Genomic DNA, 21,107 nt, shown 5'->3' with positions numbered 1-21,107 from the left:
GGATCTGGGAGTGCTCCTGGGGAAGCCAGCCTCCAGTTGTCACCCCAGACAGAGAGACAGAGGCTGTTCCCATAAGAATGACAGTCACAGAGGTGAGGGTCCTCCACGGTCAGCCAGCCCGGCTGAGTCAAGCCTCCCGTGTCCTCTCCCTCCTGCTTCATTCCCCCGGGGGCCCAGTTACTTGGCCCCGGCCCCCCCAGGACTGGGAGTCAGTGGCATTAAGGAGGATGATTCTACTCGAGCTCTGTGGTGGGACTGGCCAAATCCTCCACAGAGGGTTAGCAGAGCTCAGAGGGGACAGTGATTCTCCAAAGTCACACAGCAAGTCAGCAGAGGACCGCAGACTACAATCTGGGCTTCCTGAGTCCTAGCCCAAGACTCTTTCCTGGGGCTTCCTATGCCCAAAGCCCAGCCCAGAAGGGCTACGGGCAGGAGGACAGAGCTGGATGGACGGGAGAAGAGTGAGCCCACTTCAGTGCCTGGCAGCATGGAGACAGGGGGTCAGGATGTTGGTGCTGCATGAAGACCCCAGAATCGCCCAGAATTGTGGTTGTGAAAGGCAGGTCAAGAGAGGGGGCACTTGTAGGAGGGTCTCTGCCTGGAGTAAGGCGTGTGCTCCCTGGCCCCAGGTGTTCTCCCAGAGAAGGCTTCCTGGGAAATCCTCCAGAATCACCATGACAGAGGCTTTGGAAGATGATTCCAGAAAGCAAGATCAGGCCTCACTGGTAGCCTGAAGAGCTATTTCTGAGCCCTGGGAGCCTCAGACACAGAAGTACAAAACGTCTTTATTTCACAGAAATGAGAGCCATTTCCACGGTTGGAGAGAGGGAGATGTGAGGCAGGATGGGAGGTGCTGAGTTGATTGTCCTTTTCAGAAGGGTCTTCTGAACTGAATTGAGTGGGAGGCCGCCTAGGACCCCAAAGCCACGGCTGAGCCCCAACCTGGACATAGTCTGAGCTCCGAGCTTGGCTGGAGGGTGGGGCAGGTGTGGGAGCTGGAGGAGTCAGCCCCTTACTGCAGATTCCTGTACAGAGAAGGAGGGGCCTGGACATCGGGCACAAGGAAGCAGGGGTCACATTGGGGTGCTGCGGACCTTGCCCGCCTCCTCCAGGTTGTTCTCATAGGCATTCTCATGCTCACTGGACCTGAAAGAGGATGACAGGGGTCATTGCTCCTTCTGTCCCATCCCCTTCTCCCTGACCCATCCTGCATTTGTGAGGGCAGTGTCTTCCAGAATAAATGTCTGAGCCCCAGAAGGGGGTTCCCCTGACCACATCTGGTCTTCTGCACCTGAGACCTGAGGCCTCTCACCACCACCCCTGAACCCCTTCTCTCTCTTCCACCTAGCCCTTCCCCCACTGGGCCCCCATTGAACCCACCTCCCCACTGAGCTCCCTCCCCTACAGATCCTTCCCCCACACACTGAGTACCCCAACTCATCCCTTCAGAGTCCCCTTCCCGCGCTGAGCCTCTTTTCCCCACTGCACCCCTATGAGTCCCAATCTACCCCCTGAGGCCCTCCCCCTACCAAGTCCCCATCTCCTTACTGAACCCTCTTCCCAAACTGAGGCTGCATGTCCCCATGGAGACCTGCATGCTCTCAAAGCCCCCATCGCTCACCATCTCCCCACACGGAACCCCCTCTCTTCACTGAGCCCTTCCCCATATGAGCCCCCATCCTCTGAGCCCTCTCCCTTTCAGAAGCACCTGGTCCTGAGGTCCCCAGGGGACCCTGGAGCACAGGGTGGCCAGCCCTATACCAGCACCTCACCTGAAACTGGCCTCAATCGAGGAGTACTTGCCATCCGTTCCTACCAGGATCCCATCTGCTTTGTTTCCGACGGTCATGACCATGTTCACAGGCTCCCTGGGGAAAGAGCTCATCATCAGGGCTCTCTGGGTCCCCTCTCCCTCGGTCCCCCCTCCTCCCTCTAGTCCAGTCAGGCCCTGTTCTATAGGCCCTAAGGCAGAAGCTCCTCTCTCCAGCAGGGCCCTGTCAACAGCCTGATTCTGGCCGTGGGGCCGCACACCTTTCTCCCTGCTCCACCGTGGGGCCCTCAGGTCCCAGCCTGAGATCTACCAAAGATGCACCCCAGGCCTTGCACCGGCCACCTCCTGGCCTCCCTCTGCTGTTCTCCTCTGGCCTCAGCTCAGCTCCAGGGCAGACCCAGCAGGACTCAGCGTCTGCCCTAGATTTCCGGAAGGTTCTCCTAGGCGGTAGGAGCGGTCACTGACGGCAGAGCTGGGGCCAGTGGAGAAAAGCAATATTTCCGACAAAAATCTCCTCGCCTCTTACTCAAGTGTGTCCTCTGTCCCCAGCTCCCCAGACACCACTCTTATGAGGGTCACAGGGACCCTAACCACTGCTCATCTTTCCTCGGACATCCCATGGGCACCTCAGACTTAATATGTCCCAAACTGCCCCAGATCTGCCTCTTGTGGTCTGTGTCTCAGTGGGTGGTCCCATCAGAAGCCTGGACGTAATCCCTGTCCTTCCTCCCTCCTGTTCTCAGTGTCCCCACCCCCTCCTAGAAAGCTCTTAGACGTGTACTCTCTCTCCATCTGCTCTGCCGCCTCCACAGCTCAGACTCTCCCCTGACCTCACCCTCATTGCTCACCTCGCCTGCAGACTGGCCCAAAGCATCCGCCACGGGGCAGCCAGTGATTCCATTCCGGCCACATCTCATCCCAAGACTGGCTTACAAACTTGCCCTGGATTCCTACTGCACTGAGGATAAAGCCCAAAGTTCGGGGCTTTGGTGCCCAAGGGTCTGCTTGGCCTGGGCCCTGCCGACCTCAGCAGTCTATCTCGGGCCTCTCCATCCATGAGCTCCTTCTGTTCCCTCAGTGGGTCCTACACTGCTGCTGGTACCCAGGCACCAGGCTGCCGGTGTGAGAGCTGGGGGCAGATGCAGCCTCGCCCCAGAGTCAGCAGGTGCGGAGTGAGCTGGATTTCAGCCCAACCCCTTCTACCTTTGTGCTCTGCTCCGAACTCAGGACCCCCAGTGATTCTTCCCTCAATGGCAGTGCTCTCCCACCCCACTCAGCTCCTGCCTGGGCTTCAGGATAAACACACAGTAGGAAGCCTTCTCTGACCCCCCGGCTCAGGCCCACACTGCATTCTGCCTGCTCCTTAGCGTCAGCACTCACACTGCGATCACCCCTTCCATGTTTGCCTTCCCTTCTGGTCTGGGAGTCTGTGAGCACAAGAGTAGTGTCCATCCCATTGCCCCCCTGTAGCCCCTGCATGTGACACAGCAGCAGACCCTGAAGAAGGGCAGAACATTCCTGTCCAGGGGTTTTCACAGCGTCCATCACAGATGGGCCACTGTCCCAACTATACAGACAGAAACACTGAGACTCCAAGAAGAGAAGACGGCTCCCCGAAGCGCAGCAAGTGCGCTCGCAGGGCTCCAGCAAGCCTCAGCTCCGGTCCTTGAGACCTGGGGCCTCAGTGCCCCTTCCACACAGGGAGAGGAATGGGCTCAGGGTTTCTGCGGCCCTTCTCACTGCTACTGGAGCAGTGGCCGTGGTCCTGGGACCTCCCGGCTCGCGCCGGTGCAGCTCCCAGGACCCCCGCGCAGCACTCACTGTTCTTCCTGGCACCAGAAGTGGTTGACGGCAAAGGCGATTGCAACGAGGACCAGGAACACAGCCACGGCAATAAGGCCCTGCATCCAGGGCTGCAGGTTCCCCAGGCCTGGAAAGGGAGGAGTGGGGGGCGGGTGCTGCAGCGGGCTGGGCACAGCGGGGCTGCCAGTGCAGGTGGGGCCTCACGCCCCCCGGGGCTGCTTAGAGGCTACCAGCCTGCTGCCGGGACCAGTGGAGACCTTCTGGGGAACGAGGACCCCTCTGACCCCTGGGCTTATAAAAGGGACCGTGGTTTGGAGGAAGACAGGATTGGGAAGAAGGAAAGGAGCTGAGGAGGGAACAAGCCTGAGAGAGCAGCATCTGAGGTCCAGGCAGCCCAGAGCGTCCCCTCACCCCCCCCCACCCCTCCCCCGCTGCAGTGGGTCAGTGCAGGGCCCCCCGGGGAGTGCCTAGGCCCCAGGGACCAAAGGGCAGCCCCCTGAACAGACAGCCTTGGCCTTTCCAGTGAGGGTGGCTCCCCTCCTCCCCGGCTCCCAGGCTGAGGCAGCCCAGAGCTAATAGGACTAGGCTGGCATCTGGAAGATCCTGTTTCGTAACAGAGGTTTCTGTGGGGTTGGGTAGGCGTGGGAGTGCAGGCGGACGGGGCTGGGGTGCCAGGAGTGCCCAGAGAAAGGGGTGGGACAGAACGTCTTTGGAAAGTCAAGACAGAGGGGCAAGCTCTCCTCTGGGTCTTGGGGGCCGGGAGGGGAGCTTCAAGCCTGAGCCCCTTTTGTCTTCTCTGGCTCAGTGCCCCAGGGACTGACTGGGCCAGAGACCAATTTGAGACCCCTTCCAGGCACCTTCTCTGCCTTTTGCCCCTTGCCCCTTGACACCACCTCTAACCCTCAGGTTTCCCAGAAGTCTCTGCCCTCAGCCACTGGCAGCCCCAAAGGGCTCTCCTCTCCCCGGACATCACTGTGCTCTGTGAGCCCGAGGGGGCCCGGCCCCGCAGAGGACAGACACACAGTAGCAGTTAGAGGTCTCAGGAGGGGAGAGAGGCCAACAGGAGACTTTTGAAGCATCCTGCCTCCAGGCCAAAACACCTGCCTCCCTAGTGCCATCCTGTACCTTGAGGGGCCCAGGCTGAACATCAAAAATCTCCTTCTGCCTCACTCCTGCTCAGAAGTCCTTCCTTGAGTCTACCCGAAAGCTCTCCTGCTGCAGGGAGGCCCTGCCTCTTGGGAGCATCTCTGCCAACCCGCCCTGGACCCGAATCCCACCGGCAGACTCCCCACAGCTCAGGGCTGACACCGGATGGTGGGTGTGGTGCTTTACCAATGTGAAGCCCTTCCCCACCCCTGAGTGGTAGCTGCCCTGGGAGGTGGGTGGGGCAGGTTTATTGTCCTCATTTTATGGATGAGAAAACTGAGTCTCAGAGAGGGACAGTGATTTGCTCAAGGCCACACAGCAAGACAGAGGCAGAGCTGGACAAAGAGCTCAGGCACATGGTGGGGGCCACACTGGGACACTTGTCTTCTGGGTAGGAAGCGGAAACAACTTAGGCCAAAGCCATGGGCAAATGCCTGACAGCACTGCCCACCCCTGAAACAATCCTGCCGTTGAGAGTGGCTCACACACTATTCCCACCCCCCTTATAGCCCCCGACGCTCTGTCTTCAGCAACCAGCCACCTCTAGGGCAATTCCTGCTCCTGGAACGTGGGTCTCAACTCCCCTCCCCGACCCTAGACCCTAGATCCAATATTTCCCCTGCTGCCCCCATTTCTCACTCGTGGGAAACAAGTCACAGACAGAAGCCTGTGTCTGCCTTTGGAGGTTCCTCTGGCTAAGCCCGTCCCTGCTCCCCCTCCAAAGCGTAGGTGCCAAGGGTGATGAGACGGGCCAGAAGGCCACCCCTTCCACCCCGGGGCTCCCAGCACCCAGGCCGGCCCTCTCCGTACTGCAGCCCCTATCCCCACCCCAGGCTGGCCCAGGCCTGTGCTACCTTGCTGACCGCTGGCGGGTGGCACTGCCGTGAGCAGGCCCAGGATGACCAGGCCGAGGGCTGACATGGCTGCAGGCAGCTCCCAGGCCTTCTCTCCGGCCGCTGGAATCTGGGCTCCTGGAGCTGCCCTGGGGCCTGTCGGTGTCTGCTGAGATCAGCCTGGTCTCCGTCTGACCCTGGAGGAGAGGTGCTAGTAAGGAAGGAGGAGAGGGAGGACGGAGGCGGGAAGGTGGAGCGAAACTGCCCTCCCTCCCATGGTAATGTGCCAGGCCTGGCCTCCCCTGGCTGGAGCCCAGCCCACTCAGGCTGGCTTTCGGGGTCATCTTCTAGAGACCATGGGTCTGAGGTCCTGGGAGACGTGGGGAGAATCGGGGCCTCACCTCCACGCCTCAGGCCTCCTGGAGTCTTGCGTCAGCTCCCCTTCCTGGCAGCGGGGCTGGGCTCTGGGGATAGAGTGACACATTCTTCTCCTGCCTTGAATGAGCCCAGTGGGTGGGGCCTCTGGGAAGGCTGAAGGTGGGATTAATTAATTTGCTGGCTGGCCCGGGGACACGGGGAAAATCCCGGAGGCTAGGGAAAGGTCAAAGCTCCCGCTCCCCGAGAGCCTGGCCTATTTCCTGTTCTTCCCCTCACCTGTCCCCTGTCAGCCAACCCAGACCCCGGGGCCCCAGTCCTGGGGCACAGCCCTGGCTTCTGTCCCTGCACTCCCTGCCCAGCTCAGCAACTCTCTAAATGCGGCCTCTCCCATGGGGATCACAACAGAGGGCCCGAGGGTCCCAGTCCCATCCTTCCCCACACAGCCCAGCTGACCTGACCCAGTTCAGCTCCTCCTCCTGGCCCCAGAGGTGGTCCCTGGAAGCTGGGACAGGATCTGGGCTTGGTCAGAGGCCTCTGCACACACCTTCTGATCCCTCTCCACCCATCACAGGGAGAGAAGTAAGTGAACACAGCCCTGCTCTAGAGGACAAAAGAAGGGCACCCCAGGTGCAAGGTCCAAGTCTGGGGCCCTGAACCCCTGGGCCCTCAACTCCTAAGATCCCATGGAGCCCATGGGACCCTCCAGCTCAGGAACTGAGAATGACCCAAGTACCTGTCGAGGCCCTGGGGCCAAGGGCCATACTGGGTTTCCTTTCTCCCCCCCCCTCCCCCAGGAGTACAGGAAGCCAGGGATGCTGGAGTTTGGCTCCACAGATGTCAAGAAAGAAGGAGGCAGAAGACTGGGGCAAAGTCTCAGAGATGGAGGGTCCCCAGAAGCCAGGGCGTGAGCTGGAAGCCCCTCCACAGCGTCCCTGCCCAGAAGCCACCAGACGGCTGCTCACAAGACTTCCTGGGCAGCCCTTTCTACTGCCAGTGGTAGCACCCAGACATCATGCCTCGTCCCTGCTTCCTGTGTGTGTGTGTGTGTGCCCACTACCATGGGTGATACACACAGCCATGCAATGACGGGGTCTCAAGATGACGTAGGGGAACGTGGCTTGGAGGTGAGTGACGCCTCCTATACCTAGACAGTTGTTGTCTGTCCTACCCCAACTGGGTGTCTTCAGAGTGTTAACGGCACAAAGTTTGGCCGGAGTAGGCACCCTGTGTGTTAATGAACAGCCAGGGAATCACTGATTAGAATGCAGGGAACTGGGTTGAATGTAACAACCAACCACTGACGCCTTCTTCTAAGCAGGGGAGTCACAGGGTCAGATTTGCATTCAAGAAAACACCTCTGGACAGCGTGGAGAATGAAAGGGGAGCACAAAGACCGGAGAAAGGGAGGTCATGGGGAAGCTGCTGTAATAGCTGGAGACGAGGGCTGCAGCAGGGCAGGGCAGAGGGGATGGGCTTGAGCCCTATTTAGGAGGATTAAATGGACGGGACATGGTCACTAGAACACTGACGAGCTGGGTGTGGGGAGTGAGGGACGGAGGGAGCTGAGGGTCATTCCCAGTTTCAGGCTTGGTGGTGCCTCCGAAGGGGCCAGACCAAGTTTCAGGAGGTAGGGCGGGATGACGAGCTGCAGGTTTGGATGTACTGTGCTTGTGGATGCTCTAGAGGGAAGCGCCAAGAAGGCAGTGGGATCCCTGGGTCTGGAGGAGAGAGGCGCATTTTGGGAGCCGCCTTCGGCTTGGCATTCGTAGCTGAGGCACGGGAGCACGTGGTCTCCCCGGGGTGTGTCTGTGTGGGTGTGTGCACAGCGCATGCAGCAAGGAGAGAGCCAGGGCAAGGAGGGAAGCAGTGAGAGACCCAGACGCAGTCGAACGCATAGGGTCTTTCAGAGGAAGAGGAGTCAGGGTGTAGCAAGAGGGGAAACTCCAAGAGAGTGGGTGTCCCAGAAAGTGTGGAAGGTGAGATCCAAGAAGAGATGACAGGCAGGGACCCCCATCCAGCCAGTGCCCCCCCAGAGCAGCCCAGCCTCTCCCATCAGTCCCCAAGTCCCAGCACCTGCCTCTCTCATCCAAGCACCCCCCTTCCCTATAGAACCCAGGGAAGGACAAGAACTCCCTGGGCCATGCTTGGGGACCCTGCGGGAGGGGGGTGAGCAGGAAGGACATCAGGAGACCAAGAGGAGGAAAACACACCTCCCAGGTCAAAGTCCCAAGCTTTAGAGCAAAACAAGTTGTTCCGGAAAAGGGGGGTGTGGGTAGACACTTGGCTTTGAGGCTGGTCCCTTCTCTCTAGGTGTCCTCATCCAGCTGAGGGGAGGGGGGGTCATGTCTCCAGCTATATGGACACAGCCCTGGGTCCCCATGGTAACAAGTTGGAGCCCCTGCTCGTCTGGCTTGGGTCCAAGATCTGGACTCAGGCCTCAGCCGCCCCACAGGGCTGGACCCCGTGTCCTCATCTCTGAGCCACTGTTCCATCAATGCTCAGTTCCTCCCTCCTGTTCCCAGCCCAGCTCTGCCACCTCGTGTCATCAGGCCCCTTTATGCCCTCCACACAGCTAGGTCTTGTGTGATTACCCTTCAGAAAAGCCAAAGTGGGCCTCACTGCTTCTAGGGGTCCCCTTTCTCCGCACCCCATCCAGCCTGCCATTCCACTTGTTGCCAGCAGGTGGCAGAGTCTAGCCCCGATCCCAGACTAGTTGGGGAGGGGATGGAGGGGAGCCAGTTTGCAGCTGAAGGTTCTGCAACTTCCTCTCTCCAGCGCCCCACTTCCGACCCCTTCCAGGGGTAGTTTGAAGGAAGGGAGGGTGGACGCTGACAATTAAACAGTCAGTGATGCTGTGAACAGCGCACCTGGCATGCTCAGGGCTATGCTCTAGGGAAGCACTACAGCTAAATCGTTAGGGATGGCGTCCTGGCGGGGCTGATGCTAGGAGAAGTTTAGCTGAATTGTTGGAACTAGCAGAGAGACAGCTAGGGGGAAGGCATCCAGGCAGAGAGCTCAGCCTGAGGAAAAGCACGGAGGCACGTTCTCGTTGGGGCTTAGAGCACAGAAGTAAAATGTTTTTTAATTCATTCTTATATTTCATCTTGCTAATGTCTTTGCTGCAAGCCCGAGAGCTCCTGGAGACCTTGTTTTATTTATTCAAACAGATCCTACTTAAACCCCTTCAGGGCTGCCAGTTACTCTTCAGATTATACGCAGTCTTCTTAGCATCGGCTTGAAGACCCCACCACCTGCCCTTACCCTCCTCTCCAGCTTCATCTGGCCCCAGGGCCTTTGTCACTTCCTAACAGCAGCCAAGCTCTCTCCTGCATCAGGGCCTCCTCCACAATTGCTCTTCCCCTCTGTTTGCCTGGCGGATTCTAACCACTCCTCCAAGTCTTGCATTAGGTGTCACTTTCTCCAAAGGGCTTTCTTTGGTCTCCCTTCTCCCCCATCTGAAGTCACTCCTTCTGTGAGTCCCCTGTTCATCTCTTCACAGCCGTTATCACAAATTGCAATGACATGTTGATGTGTGTGTTTACTCATTTAGTCTCTGTCTCCCTGGAGAGAAGGCATCGTGTCCATTTCAGCCCCAGCACACTAGTACTGAGCACACACGCAACAAATGTAAGTCTCAGTATATCCAGCGCCTACCTCTGGCCTCGCGGAGAGCAGCTCAGAGAATGACTGTTGAATGAGTAAGGTATTTTAGCTCTAGTCAGGATCTTATCTTTCTCTGTCCTCTAGCTGTGGGCACAGAGCAGGGATCTGCTTCATCTCTGGGTGAGAGGAGACAGGGCCACGGCTGTTCAGAGAAGCTGGACCTGGCCAGCCCGGGATGAGCATGAGTTCCCATCCCTAGAGGTGCACCAGCCAGGGCTGGGAACCAGGTCCCCCAGTGGGGGCAACTACAGAGGGGTTCTGGCCCTTCCATCTCTGGAAGCCTGTGATTCTGTGACTCTGTTAAAAGACAATGGTAGATTTTTGTATTTTAATCAGGTTCTGAGGAAGTGGGCTGGTTAGGGGTGAGTCTCTCTCCTCTCAGACTCAGCATTTGGTTCCCCCAGCTCACTTCACATAGCACTCCCTCCACAAGAGCCCATGGGCAGTACTCGGTTCACGAACTTGCATGGGAAAAACATTACATCTGTATCTCACTAACCTTTAACTGAAATTCACCATATTCTGCCATTAGGAATGAAGGCATTAAACCACAGTCCCTCTGTGACCTTTTCCTGTCACCATACAATTGTTGCAGATATCTGGATGGATTATTTCTGCTCATCACTATGGAAATATAACAGTCATTGGGACTAGACTTCCACTAGGTCTTATCATAAAATACATATAGTTACTATATTGCAAACTTGTATTTTTAATATTTTAATAACTGTATTTCAATGTAATTGGTTTCCTTGCAATGCCACGCATTTTATTTTATGCATTTAAGAACATTACTGGGCTTCCCTGGTGGCTCAGTTGTTAAGAATCCACCTGCCAGGGACTTCCATGGTGGCACAGTGGTTAAGACTCCGCCTGCCAATGCTGGGGATACAGGTTCGAACCCTGGTCCAGGAGGATCCCACATGCCACGGAGCAACTAGGCTCGTGCACCACAACTACTGAGCCTGAGTGCCACAACTACTGAGCCCACATGCTTGGAGCCCGTGCTGCACAACAAGAGAGGCCACCGTAGTGAGAGGACCACGCACCGCAACGAGGAGTGGCCCCTGCTCGCCACAGCTAGTGAAAGCCCGCGTACAGCAACAAAGACCCAATGCAACCAAAATTAAATAAATAAATTTATTAAAAGAAAAAGAATCCGCCTGCCAATGCAGGGGACACAGGTTCGAGCCCTGATCCAGGAAGATCCCACATGCCGCAGAGCAACTAAGCCCCATGCATCACAACTACTGAGCCTGCGCTCTAGAGCCTGCGAGCCACAACTACTGAAGCCCACATGCCACAACTACTGAAGCCCACGAACCTAGAGCCCATGCTCCACAAGAGAAGCCATTGCAATGAGAAGGCCGTGCACCACAACGAAGTGTAACCTCCGCTCACCGCAATTAGAGAAAGCTCGTGCACAGCAACGAAGACCCAACGCAGCCAAAAATAAATAAATAAATAAATAAATAAATAAATAAAATCTCAAAACTAACTAAATAAAATCTATTCAAAACTAACTAAATAAAAGCATTACTCTGAGAAGGGGTCCATAGACTGCCCAAGGTTTCCATAGCACAAAGAGTTAGGAAGTCCTGACACAGGGAGCCTGGGGCAGGTCTGCTCAAAGCAAAGCCACACGATCTCAAGGTCAGACCTGAAGAAAGATTGTCACTTTCTGGACAGAGTCTTTCTGGGGCTCAGAGCTGGGGGCTACAGTCAGATTGCCCATAGAGGGCCCCAGTGCCCCGGGGGGCTGCAAGGAGCAGAAAGCAGAAAGGAATGTACTGGCTGGACTCCTGGGTCCTAGGCAACCCCACTGGGCTGGTGAGATTTAGGGCCAGGACCCCCCAGTGGGGGAAGGTCAGTCACCTCCTGCTGCCCACTCACTGGGCCAAGAAACTAAAGGGCTGGCCCTGGGCCAAGAGCCCAGCCTGCCAGCAGAGGTCCCGAGACCAAATTTTTGCCCAGTGGTTCCAGCACGGCCCTGCTCCCCTGCCCCAGGCTGTAGGTCGGCAGTGGAACCACATGGTGGGTGTGGTTTCTCGAATCACCGTCTCTCCTGGCCTAAAGGCTCCTCCTGAGTAGCGTGATCTTGCTCCTCACTTTTCAGCTGGGGAAATTGTGACCCAGAAAGAGGTAGTCGCTAACTGGAGGTCACACTGTAAGTTATCAATAGTAGGCAAGATAGGGCTAAACCCCAAGGATTCCTATGTCTAGCCCAGTCCCACTGTGAAGCACCTACTTGTTGGTCAGCAATCGGCTGCTTTCATTCATTCACTCAGCACACATGTACTGTCTCCCATGGGCTGGAGACACAGTAGTGAACAAGGTAGCGCTTCCATTATACTATTATCTAATTACCGTCGCACCTAATATTTCACAGGAGATGGAAGGGCGCAAAGAGTATATAAAGGGGTATGCCCTCTAGTTTACGAAATCAAGAAAAGGCAGTATTAAGTCTAAAATTCACTTCTTCATTCATTCCGCAAATGTTTACTGAATGCCTTCTGTGGACCAGGCACTCTTCGAGATGCCAGGGATAGAGCAGTGAACAAAACAAAGTCCCTGCCCTCACAGAGCTTATATTCTAGAGAGGTTAGCCAGGAAGCAAACAAATAAACAGATAAAATAGGTCACATGGCAGTAGGGGAAAGGCCAGATGGGATCAACAGATAAAATAGGTCACATGGCAGTAGGGGAAAGGCCAGACAGGATCAGGAAGATGGGGTCCTGGCAGGGAGGGTGTGCTGCTTTACACAGACACTTCAGGGAAGGCTCCTCCAGAGGTGACATTTGAGGAGAGCTGAAAGTGGGGAAGCAAGGTATTCAGCTGTCAGAGGGGAGAGGATTGCAGGCAAGGAGAGCAAATAGCACGTACAAAGGCCCTGGGAAGGAGCAAGGAGGGAGGTGTCCTTGTGGCTGAGGGAAGTGAGCGCAGGGACAGGGCAGGAGAGGAGGGTTGAAAGGCTGCAAGAGGCCACTCCTCTGGGGCCTGTGGGCGCCAGAAGGACTTCAGCTTTTAGTCAGACTGAGACGAGAAGCTCTTCGAGGACTCTGAGCACAGAAGACGTGATCTGGCTGCTGTGTTGAGAAAAGGCCACGGGAGCAAGAGGACCAGAAGCAGGGAGGCCGGTTAGGAGGCTACTGAACACTCCAGGCAAGAGGTTCCAGTGGCTTAGGTCAAGGGCAGCCATGAGCTGGGGATAACGCCATCTGAATCTAGGTGTCTTTTGAGGGTAAAGCGACATGACTTGGAATGTGAGGGAAAGAGGATGGCATCAAGGTTTTGAGTCTGCTCAGCGCACTGGGCTGCGATGGGGAAGGCTCAGGAATGCCGGCCATTCTTGCTCAGAAGGGGCAGGATTTGCGAGTTTGGTTTGGAGACGGGCACGTGCATCTGGAGTTAAGAGGCAAGGTCCAGGCTGGAGATGTACATTTGGGAGATGTGGGGCAGTGATGTAAGGCTCCCCTGGGTCCCAGCGAGAGAAGATCTGAAGTGCTGGGCTTGGGCAGTGGTAGGGAGGAGCCCTTCCAGGCTGGATAAAAGCCTATGGGAAGGAGCCCCAGCAGGAGGAACTGATGGGGGATGGGCTTGGCCGGAGAGCAGAGGGTGGTTGGGAAAGGGGTCTTGAGGGCCTTGCAGGACCTGTTAAGAGGTTTGGTCTCTACCTTACAGAGGATACTGAGCCATTATGGGGTTATAGGCAGTCTTGCATTTCAGCAAGATCTCTCCAACCACAGCTTGAAGAATGGGTTAGATAAGGCAGGAAGCTGTAAGCAGGCTGTGTATGGGGGTAGGGGAGTAGGGGGGCGGGAATCCAGGAGAGAGATGGTGTGGCAAGGCTTAGAGCAGTGCGTGGAGAAAAGTGGGAGGATCAAAGATCAATTGAAGGGGTACAACTGGCAGGCTGCGGTGACCGCATGGATGCAGGGAGGAAGGGCCTCCAAAGAGAAGAGTCAAGGCGGCACCCGCGTCCCCACCTTGGACAATGCTTGGATGTTGGTGCTGGTTTTTAAACCAGAGAATACTGGAAAAGCAGCAGTTTAGGAGTGAGGAGAGAGCATGTATTCCTTCATTTAACAAAACACTCAAAGTGTCTGCTCTGTGCCAAGCACTGTTCTAGGCACTACAGCTATGCAGCCCTGCCCTGGGGGAACCCACATGTTAGTGGATAGGACAAGCAATGAGCAATGAAACATATCCGGGCTTCTAGTGCAGAAAGGCTGAGTTCGCAGGGCCTGGGGGACATCTCAGGATGCAGCTAGGGGTGTCGGTCTGGCGTTCCTGAGAGAGATCTGAGCTGGAATTAGAGGTTTAGAATTTAGCAGCGCATGAGTGGTGGCTGAGGCCTTAGGCAGAGATGATATGGCCATGATAGGGAAGGATGAGACATCAGGCTGGGCCCCAGCCTTAAGAAATGCACTAATTAATATGGGGACGTGTGTACGCACATGGCTGATTCGCTTTGTTGTGCAACAGAAACTAACATGGTATTGTGAAGCAATTATACTCCAATAAAGATCTATTAAACAAACTAATTAATTAATTAATTTTTAAAAAAGAAAGAAATGCCCTACTTAAATGGATGGAGCGTGGGTCTCCATCTGAACTGAAGGGAAGATAAGCCGCACATACAGCCTTTATATCCTTACGATCTACAAGCATCAGGCATGCCTCACATTTCAGGGCCTTTGGAGTCATGGAACTGATTCTATTTCATCCTAACTAAAACTGTTTTCTTCCCTTGTTACTAATTTTGCCATTGGTCTATTAAATATTTGGAGAAGCTGAGCTTTCAGCCTGAAAAGGAGCCGCCTCAGAGGGTTCTGTCTCCAGATCCGAGAGCGAAATTGTGCCGTGTGCCCTCTGAGCGCCGAGCTGGGGGTGATGAGAGGAGTCACACAGAGGCTGGGTTTGGTTCAGCGAGAGGAAGGCTTGTCTAACAGAGCTGTCTAGTGATAGCAGAGATGATTCTGAAAGGTGCTCAGCTCCCCATCACTAGAGGTGTGCAAGCAGGAGCTGTGAGCTTGCAGGGGGGAGGTAGAGCACAGCAAGGGGCAGGGGAGGGATGAATAGACTCAATGCCTAGTCCCTGGGGACCAGGAGGTGTGAGCTGAGGGTCAAGGCTATCACCCACCTGTAGTTGTGTGATCTGAACAAGTGTCTTCGTTTCTCTGAGCCTTCGTCTCCCAGCAGTGCTGCACCAGATTGGTTGGAGGGTAATGCATCTGAATACCTTGTAGCTTTAGATACTTGATCAATGTTAGGAGCTCCCAGATCTGAACAAGGCGTCAAGTGTTTGAGCTGTACTGCCCTGTCCCAAGCCGCTCCTTTTTCAGAACGGAAGCACCAGCAGGGTGGAGAGGGGTACGTTCTGCTGGCCACATATTCACCACCTCTAACTCGGTCTAGAAGGAACCACACCCAAACCATCGGGCCACTTCACGCTTGGAGCTTTTATCTGAAAGGTCAGACTTTGACCTTCAATATGAAAATAACTTTCAAAGGCTGCACGCAAAAGTTAAACAAAATGCAATTGCAATTTCACAGTTGGGAAAAGAAAAACATGGGGTTTTTTTGGGGGGGGGGATGTGGTTTAAGGGAGAAAATACATGAAAACATTCATTGGTGACCTGGGCTGAGTTTGTGTTTGTTTGGGTTTTTTTTTAATATTTTTTTTATTTATTTAATTTGGTTGCACCGGGTCTTATTTGTGGCAGGCGGGCTCCTTAGTTGTGGCATGAAAACTCTTAGTTGTGGCATGCATGTGGGATCTAGTTCCCTGACCAGGGATCAAACCCAGGCCCCCTGCATTGGAAGCTTGCAGTTTAACCACTGCACCACCAGGGAAGTCCCTTTCTTCCTGTTCCTTCCAGATTTTCTATAACAAGGAATATTTGTTTGGGGTGGAGGGTAGGGGGCAGCGGCGAGAGATCTTGTAGTTTAAAAATAAAATAAAATGTGCATTAAAAAGGCAAAATCAAGTTACTTTTCCAAATTTTTACTGATGCCCTTAAATAGCCCAAAAGTTAACCCAGAGCCTTTCTTTGCCATCCCTGGCCAGGCAGGGCCACTAGAGTTCTGTGGAAGAGCCCAGTCTGTATGGCTAACTGGAGGCTTCCTCCACCATACTCTTCTACAGGGGCCGCTCAGGTGCCCGGACACACACAGGAAGCACCTGGGTCCTGCCATCCAGCTCAGTCCATGGTGACAGAGAGGCATGTCCCATTAGTGATGCTGCCACTTCTGGAAGGAATGCATACTGTGGGCCAGGCTCTGTACCAGGCGCCTCAGATCCATTGCTCATCTAATCCTCACAACAGTATGAGGGGAGTGCTATATCTGCATTTTACTGACAAGAACACTGAGGTTCGGAGAAGTTAAACTCGTTAAGTAAATGGATCCAGAACTTGAATCCACAGCTATTTGATTCTAAAGCTCTTAAGTATACATTACAATGCCTCCTCACATAAACAAAACAAAGCCAAACAATACTAAAAAGCAATGAGTTCTGTGAAGGTATACAATTAGAACCCCAAAGAAGGAGCCATTAAACACCCCTGGGAAAAGGAAGAATCAGGGAAGACTCCCAAGAAGAGGTGACATTTGAGTTGGGCTTTGAAAGATGAATAGGAATTTACCAGAATGGCGTAGCACACAAGCAGACAGAATGGATGTTCAGTAGATATTAATTTAATCAACTAATAGAGATTTTAACTGAATTTACAGATGAAATAACATGATGTCTGGGATTTGATTCATAATAATCCTTTTCAAGGACAGGGAGTGTGGGGAGGGATGAAGGTATAAATGAGAGAAGATTACCCATGTGGACAATTGTTGAAGTTGGTGATGGATTCCTGTCATTTATTATATGATCCTCTCTATTTTCATGTATATTTGAAAATGCCCACAATAAAATGACGGTAATGATCCATTTGCGCCCACTCACCCCAAGGATCTGATGAAATAACTCAGTAAACATTTACTGAGCACCTGTGTACCCCCCACACACACTGGGCCTGATGGAGGCACCAGGGACACACTGTCCCAGCAATGACCAGCTCACAGACAAACAGGGAGATGAGGCCAGGATTCAAACATGGGCAGATGGCAGGCAGCACCCAGATCTGGTTCAAGGGTCTCTGTGAGTTCAGAAATAGGAGAGACCCCGGTTCGGGGCGGGGTGGGAGGTGGACCAGCAGATGCAGCCTCAGATAAAGTTTAACACACAGAAGTGTTACTGGTGGTGGGAGTCTACAGAGAGGGCATCTCGGGTTTATACAAAGGCTTAGAGGAGGGAAAGTAAGGATAGATGTGGAACACTTGGGAAGCTCAACAGGCCCTTAAGAGAGTTTGGAGGAGAGAGAATGGGGCCACATTTTTCGCTCAGCTCTTAAACTAGCCTATTTTTTAGGATACTCCCTGGAAAACACAGCGGGGGGCGGGCACAGGACCATACTTGCTCCCCCTTCCCTCCCCGAAACTCTGTCCACACCCCCAGAGCACGGGGAGCCATCAAAGTGAGTGGCGGCAGGCTAATCACGGCCACTTGGGTGTGAGGAGGGTCCCTTGTCTCTCTCTGAGGACCCCAGCATGGACAAGTGCAAGACAAAAGCGGTACCTCCCCCTCCTCGCCTGCCACTGCCTTCATTAGCATCAGACAGAAAGCCTGCCAGCCAGGCTCCCCGCTTAGCCGCTTAGCCGCAGCCAGGCAACTGGACCGGCAGCCCAGCTTTGGCCGAGCCCCAACCGAGCAGATGTGAACCCTGAAGGGGTCTGTGGCCAACCCTGGCCCCCCTCCTCAAAATATAACCAAGCCAGGCAATCCCCACCCGGCTCTGCCCACCCCATAAGCCTCTCCTTGCATTGCCCCACAGAACCTGCTGCGGCCGCCAAAAAGCCAAAGGGAGCCCAGTAAGCGTGTGATCCCTGAATGACAGCTCCTAGGGCGACGGAACCTGAGGATCTTAGAGACATCAACGTCTACCTGTCATTAGACTCATGGAGTCGAATCTTAGCTCAGTTCAGGGTCATCACAGCATGTCGCCCCTTGTTTGGACCGCTGCTCTAGAATACGTCATTGCTCAACAACAGAATTGCAGCCTCAGGACCTAGAGTCTTGAGCATGGAAGGCAGGTAGCAGGCATCATAGCTGCGAGGTCCCAGGAGGTCCTGGGAGAGATTGCCTGGGGGCTTGGGGCTGGGAGTGCCAGTGTCTGTCTGGATCCCACCTATTCAGGGGTAGTGGGGAAGGGGCGTGAGAGTGATGAGGAAGCCTGATAGCCCATTGAAAGCGGCAGCTCGCGGGGGACTGATGGAGAAGGGGCGGAGCACTGAGAGAAGGAACTGGGGCTGCCGGTGTGGGAACGGCCAGAGGGCAGAAGGCCTGGCCCCCGCCCCCCGCCCCCCACCGAGATCCCACAGAGCCTGGGACCCGGGAGCACCACAGGTCCCAGGCTGCTGGGGGTGAGCTGGGGAGGGCTGAGGACCCTGGGCTCCCAGGTCTCAGCTGGCTGGGCTGTCACCAGGCATGGGGTGGGAAAGGGTTTTCTACCCTGGTCCCGTAACTCCACTGGGTCTCAGAAACGCAAGGGTCTTGCAGGGGGCAGGGGGTGGTGGCAGTTATGGGATAAGAAGGGGGTGGGGGCCAATTGGGGGAGGGGGTGTTATCTTCAGATCACCATCTGCAGAACTGAGACTGAGTCAGGAGAGATTGTGTCTCCCCCATAACAGGGACTCACAAAATAACATATAACAAAACCTCTCCCCAACAATGTATGGGGGGCAGCCCTCCTCTGATGGCTCCTCTGAGTAGGCTTACACTAACAGCCAGGGACTGGGTGGTGCCCCTCTCAGTAATCCCGGCAGTATTCAGGGGCTCATCTGCATTGGGGTGAGGGAACAGGTTCCCCAAACAGCCCGGATCAGAATCCCAGCTGGGCTTCTCTCTCAGCCACTCGACCTTGGCCAGGTCGCTTAACCTCTCTGACCTTGGACTTTCCTCATCTGGGAAATGGGAGTGACTGTCCCCTCACACCGGGTTCTTGGGAGGAGTCAGTGAGATGGCAGAGCTGAAAGCACAGCCCTTCGGTATAAACTGCAGACACTGAGCACAGGTGAGGCTAACCTTGGTGACCAACATCTTCTTCCCAAGCTCCCCAGGTCTGGGGCCAGGGGACCCTTGGCCTCGCTCTACCAAAACCGGCTCTTCCCTGAGGGGATGGTAGTTTAACAGGTCTACATTAAGGTTAATTCAAATTAAACAAACTTCAAAATTCAGTTATGCACTAGCCACATTTCAAGTGCCGGAGAGCTGCACGCTCTGATCGAGAGGCTTCCATACTGGACAGGGCAGATAGAACGTGCTCATCACCACGGAGTTCTGTTGGACCGCACTGGCCTGAGGGGCTGAGGCAGCTCCAGGTTGCGGGTCAGGACAGCTGGGTTCTAGCTCCAGCTTAGCTCCTAGTTCATGCTGAGTTCAGACATTCCCTTTGCCTCTCGGAGCCTCAGTTTCCCCCTATGGCGGCCTATCCCGCACTCTGTGCAAGGCAGAGCAGAGTCAGTGCTTGAGGAGGACCTCTTGGTTGACCCTATCGCCCCGCTGCCTTGGACCAGGCCCCCGTGGAAACAGGCGGTGGGTGAAGCCTGAGGGAACCACCTGCCCACCCACAGGCTCTGGCAACTCCAGAAAACACCCTGGAGTCCCGAGCTTGTCAGGCCAGGCTCCCTGAGTCTCAGCGTCTCAGACAGGCCAGCAAAGCCAGAGCCAGGAGGCAGGCCATGCAGAGGGCCAGTGTGTATCTCTCCGTGGGCTTACACAGGCCTGAGTCAAGCCTGAAGACCCCAAACTCATCCCTCCCAACGCGGAGAGAGGCCCAGGCAGGCAGGGCCTTGGACAGGAGGCGGCCTCAGGGGCTGGTCCAAAGGGGAGGGGAGGGGAGGCACGGAGAGCGGAGAGTCAGAACCTCGCTATCAGCACTGCCCGTCCTCCCCACTTCCTCTCTTCGAACGGATCACATCCTGTTATTGTGTGGACAGAGAAGGCCAGGAGCTGGGGAGGGAGGCAGGGCTCGGACCAAGTGAGTGGGGAGAGAAAGGAGGAGCCAGAGGGAATGTCCTGGTGGGCATGGATAGCTCCAGCAGCCCAGCCCTGCCCCAGGTGGCTTGGACCAGAGCAGGGCCTCCAGGACGGAGGACCAGCATCTCTGGAGCAGCTAGCCCCTGCCATTGAGAGAAGATGCTGGGGCTCGGGACAGGCTGTGCGAACCTGCAAAGGCACCTGGAAGAATGGAAATGACACCGTCTCTAGGAAGCCTTCCCCAGCCTCCTCCCAGGCTCCTTCAATTCAGCAAACATTTACTCTGGGCCTCCACTGCCAGAGCCAGGTCTCCCACACCCACTGGGCCTTTCGCTCACAGCACTTGCCTCCAGGGTTGTCCTGCTCTGGATCTCTTCCCCTACGTCTCACTTCCACCCAGCCTGCAAGCCTCCTGAGGACAGGGACAAGGAAGGTCCCTTGCTGGCTCCCCAGCATTGCCCAGCATGGGGCAGGTCCAGAGGAATTCCTGCTGCTGTGAATGATTAATGTTCCCACTTCCCCTCTGTCCTCTCTCTCTCTTCTGCCATTCCAAATACAGCCCTATCCCAAACCCATTTCCAGCGAGAGTAATGGTTCTTTCTACAAGACACAAGCACTTACATATATTATTGAAGTCCCATGACAGTCCTGTAAGATACGTGTTAATAACTTCATTTAACAGATGAGGAAACTGAGACTAAGAGAGATTAAGTGATTTACCTAAAGTCACACAGCAGGCACAAGAAGCGGCAGCCCTGGAACTTAACCCCAAAGGCCAGGCTCTTTCTGTGGCCCTGCTGCCTTTCCTGCTCAGTCCCATTCCTGTCCTGGCCTCTCCCTCCCTGAGCTGATACCACATCAACTGTCCTCACTGCCTGCGAGCCTGTCCTCCAGCCGAGCCTGTAGCTATCGGCAAGCTCTCCAGCGCCCACACTGATTGCTCATGGTCCTGGGCAGATTGCTGGACACACCAAGCTGCTATCTGCCCCCAGCCTAGCACAGGCCCACCTGCTCTAAGAGCACTAACTACCTGTTGGCCATTTCTTCTTCCTCTCCTGAGGGGCCCTGAGCACTGGCTCTGGATGAGACCTGAATTCAAATCCTGTGTAACCTTGGTGAAGCCCATACCCTCTCTGGGCCTCATTTCCTCCTCTGGACGATAGAGAGGGTGCCTGGGTGATCTTGACTGACTCCTGTCCTTACAGTCATGATGGCTGAGCCTCTACTGCTGGACACGGTGCCCAGCACCAGGGCCCGTCCCCAGCAGTCTGGTCACACAGCCAGAGGGGGAGAGCTGGTTGCTGGGGAACACTTAGTTGTTTTGCAAGCTGGGGAAAGGGGAGTGGGCAGCATGGGGAGGTAAGGCTGCTATGGGCAGACCAGATCACCAGCCTCCTGATCTTCATTATACCCACCTCACCC

At 55.2% G+C, this 21,107-nt stretch overlaps 1 protein-coding gene across 3 annotated transcripts; it reads right to left on the bottom strand.

The window, feature by feature from the left end:
• Positions 1-787: 787 nt before the first annotated feature.
• On the bottom strand, positions 788-14,876 carry PDZK1IP1 (PDZK1 interacting protein 1). Of its 3 annotated transcripts, XM_060142613.1 has the most exons (6): positions 14,739-14,843; positions 5,955-6,017; positions 5,575-5,750; positions 3,593-3,701; positions 1,773-1,868; positions 788-1,146 (listed from the first exon to the last, which is right to left on the bottom strand). In XM_060142613.1, exons 3-6 carry the CDS (start codon positions 5,639-5,641, stop codon positions 1,074-1,076), a joined length of 345 nt encoding a protein of 114 aa, XP_059998596.1. In that variant the 5' UTR covers positions 5,642-5,750; positions 5,955-6,017; positions 14,739-14,843; the 3' UTR covers positions 788-1,073. The 3 variants fall into 3 exon arrangements, with proteins under 3 accessions (XP_059998596.1, XP_059998598.1, XP_059998597.1); XM_060142615.1 differs by lacking the exon at positions 5,955-6,017 and having other exon boundaries at positions 14,739-14,876; XM_060142614.1 differs by lacking the exons at positions 5,955-6,017; positions 14,739-14,843 and having other exon boundaries at positions 5,575-5,841.
• Between the last annotated feature and the right edge of the window lie 6,231 nt (positions 14,877-21,107).

This window comes from Lagenorhynchus albirostris, chromosome 2 (assembly GCF_949774975.1).
Source record: "Lagenorhynchus albirostris chromosome 2, mLagAlb1.1, whole genome shotgun sequence".
NCBI classification, from domain to species: Eukaryota; Metazoa; Chordata; class Mammalia; order Artiodactyla; family Delphinidae; genus Lagenorhynchus; species Lagenorhynchus albirostris.
This window is presented reverse-complemented; position numbering and strand designations above follow the sequence as displayed.

What these genes read in the sequence shown, in the direction of transcription:
- PDZK1IP1 (XM_060142615.1), bottom strand. Translation starts at nt 5,641, where the DNA reads ATGTCAGCCCTCGGCCTGGTCATCCTGGGCCTGCTCACGGCAGTGCCA. An exon ending in ACCCGCCAGCGGTCAGCAAG is followed by an intron (nt 3,702 to 5,574) that starts GTAGCACAGGCC and finishes CTCCCTTTCCAG; the next exon opens with GCCTGGGGAACCTGCAGCCC. An exon ending in TCGATTGAGGCCAGTTTCAG is followed by an intron (nt 1,147 to 1,772) that starts GTGAGGTGCTGG and finishes ATCCTCTTTCAG; the next exon opens with GTCCAGTGAGCATGAGAATG.